This window comes from Suricata suricatta, chromosome 2 (assembly GCF_006229205.1).
Source record: "Suricata suricatta isolate VVHF042 chromosome 2, meerkat_22Aug2017_6uvM2_HiC, whole genome shotgun sequence".
NCBI classification, from domain to species: domain Eukaryota; kingdom Metazoa; phylum Chordata; class Mammalia; order Carnivora; family Herpestidae; genus Suricata; species Suricata suricatta.
Window position 1 is genome coordinate 95,232,462 of NC_043701.1, and position 1,688 is coordinate 95,234,149.

At 55.6% G+C, this 1,688-nt stretch overlaps 1 protein-coding gene across 2 annotated transcripts in view; it reads right to left on the reverse strand.

Moving 5' to 3' along the window:
• Positions 1-1,477, reverse strand: part of SP8 (Sp8 transcription factor) — a 3,224-nt gene extending 1,747 nt beyond the window's left edge. Inside the window, exons 1-2 of one of the 2 annotated variants that reach the window (XM_029957729.1) lie at positions 1,457-1,477; positions 233-432 (exon numbers count right to left, since the gene is read on the reverse strand). In XM_029957729.1, the coding sequence (XP_029813589.1) occupies positions 233-432; positions 1,457-1,477 (221 nt within the window). Of the gene's footprint in view, positions 1-157; positions 433-1,456 lie in introns of both variants that reach the window. The other variant, XM_029957720.1, reaches the window with a different exon arrangement.
• Between the last annotated feature and the right edge of the window lie 211 nt (positions 1,478-1,688).

Consider the following 1,688-nt stretch of genomic DNA (forward strand, 5'->3'; position numbering starts at 1 on the left):
AGGCGCCGGCCGAGCCCACGTCTCCGGCGGCGCCCAGGCCCGGATGCGAGGGCTTGAACCACGACTCGTACGGGTGCGCCATGCCCACACGCGGGTAGATGCCCTGCAGCCCGTCCACCGAGGTGTGCACCTTGGAAATGAACACGGGCTGGTGGGAGCCGTCCTGCGAGTGCGCCGAGGAGCCGCCGCCGCCGCCGCCGAGGACGTACCGCCGTTCCGGGAGGCCCCCGACACGCCGAAACTCGAGAGACTGGAACCCACTACGTTGCAGCTGCCGGAGGAGGAGGACGAGGAACGTTTCCAGGGATGGAAGCCTTTGCCGAAGGAAGAAGAGCTGTCCGAGAGGGAAGAGGGAGACGGGCTGGGGCTGCCGATCTTATTACAGGTAGCAGCAAGCATGGCCAGAGGAGTGGATCCCAACCTCGGTTCTTCCTGAGAGAAGGAGGAGAGGAGAATGGGTGGGGGAGGGGGAAGTGGGCAAAAAGCCGGTGGGGGAGGGAGGAAAGAAATGTGCATCAGTCCTCCGGTAGTCTCCAAAAGGCCCCACGGCACCCGATCTCTGATTGCGGCGCGCCGCCACCAACTCACCTGGCTCCCCCAACAGCCCTGGCGCCCGGCTGCTTCCTACTCTACGGGAGGGGACAAGTTTGGCTGCGGGCATCCGATTCGGGAGCAAAGCGCCATGCTAACGAAGAGTTTGACAAGTATTCTCACCTAAAACAACACTCTCGTGCACACAAGGCCCCAGGCACTTCGAAACAAACAAGCAAGCAAAAAGTCCAGATTGGGGAGCAAGGAAGTTTCCTCTGCCGAGAAGCCTGGGGAAAAACCATTGGATTGCTTTTAAGAGCGCTTCCCCTGTAATCCAGAGAGACCTTTGAAAATCCAGTTCCGGTCCCCAGAAACCCATGCTGGGTTGTTTCTCCCAGGCCAAAAGAGGTCAAACTAGAGGGCTCGCTCGCTTTTTCTGATTTTCCTTAATTTTCTTAAAAACAAAACAAAACAAAAAAGTCTACAATAGTAAAAACAGAGAGAGAGAGAGAGAGAGATGGGTTCAACGTACCTGCAAGACAAGGCGGGCTGCGGTATTTTTTAAGGGGAAGAGGGGAAATCTGCAGTTTGCTCAGGAGAAAAAAACTTGCTCTCTTTACCCCCAAAATCGTCGCGTATAAAAAAATGGGCTGGGCGCACGTCTCCCGGGCAGGGAGCGGCCGGGCGCTGCGAGGTGGTTTGTCTAAATGCCCTTCGAACCTTTCCCTGCGCTGAAAAAAGTGACTCTGCCCCCGTCTCCCCCTCTTTCTTTTCTCCAAACTCACTTGTATTTAAAGAAAAAAAAAAAAAAAAAGGTCTCAATAGAGACTGATAGCCCGTGGCCTGGCCGGGGCGACTTTAACCCCCTCCGATCGGCAATAAAAGGAAACTAATTAAACCAGCAAGAGAAAATCCTGAGACTCACCCCTAGAAGTGAAGTTGCCATCACACAAAAGTGCCCTCCTCCTCTCAGAGGATCTTTTTTATATTGATAAATCAGAGGCAGTGTTTTTTTTAGAGGTGTGCAATACAATGATCAGTTCCGCCCATTCCACCACAATTGTAGCTCCCTCTCCGGCTTTGAAGTGCCGCGGAGGCGCGGCCAGCCAATCTGCGGCCTCGCCGGGCCGCGCCGCGCGCGCGCCGTGAGGTCATCG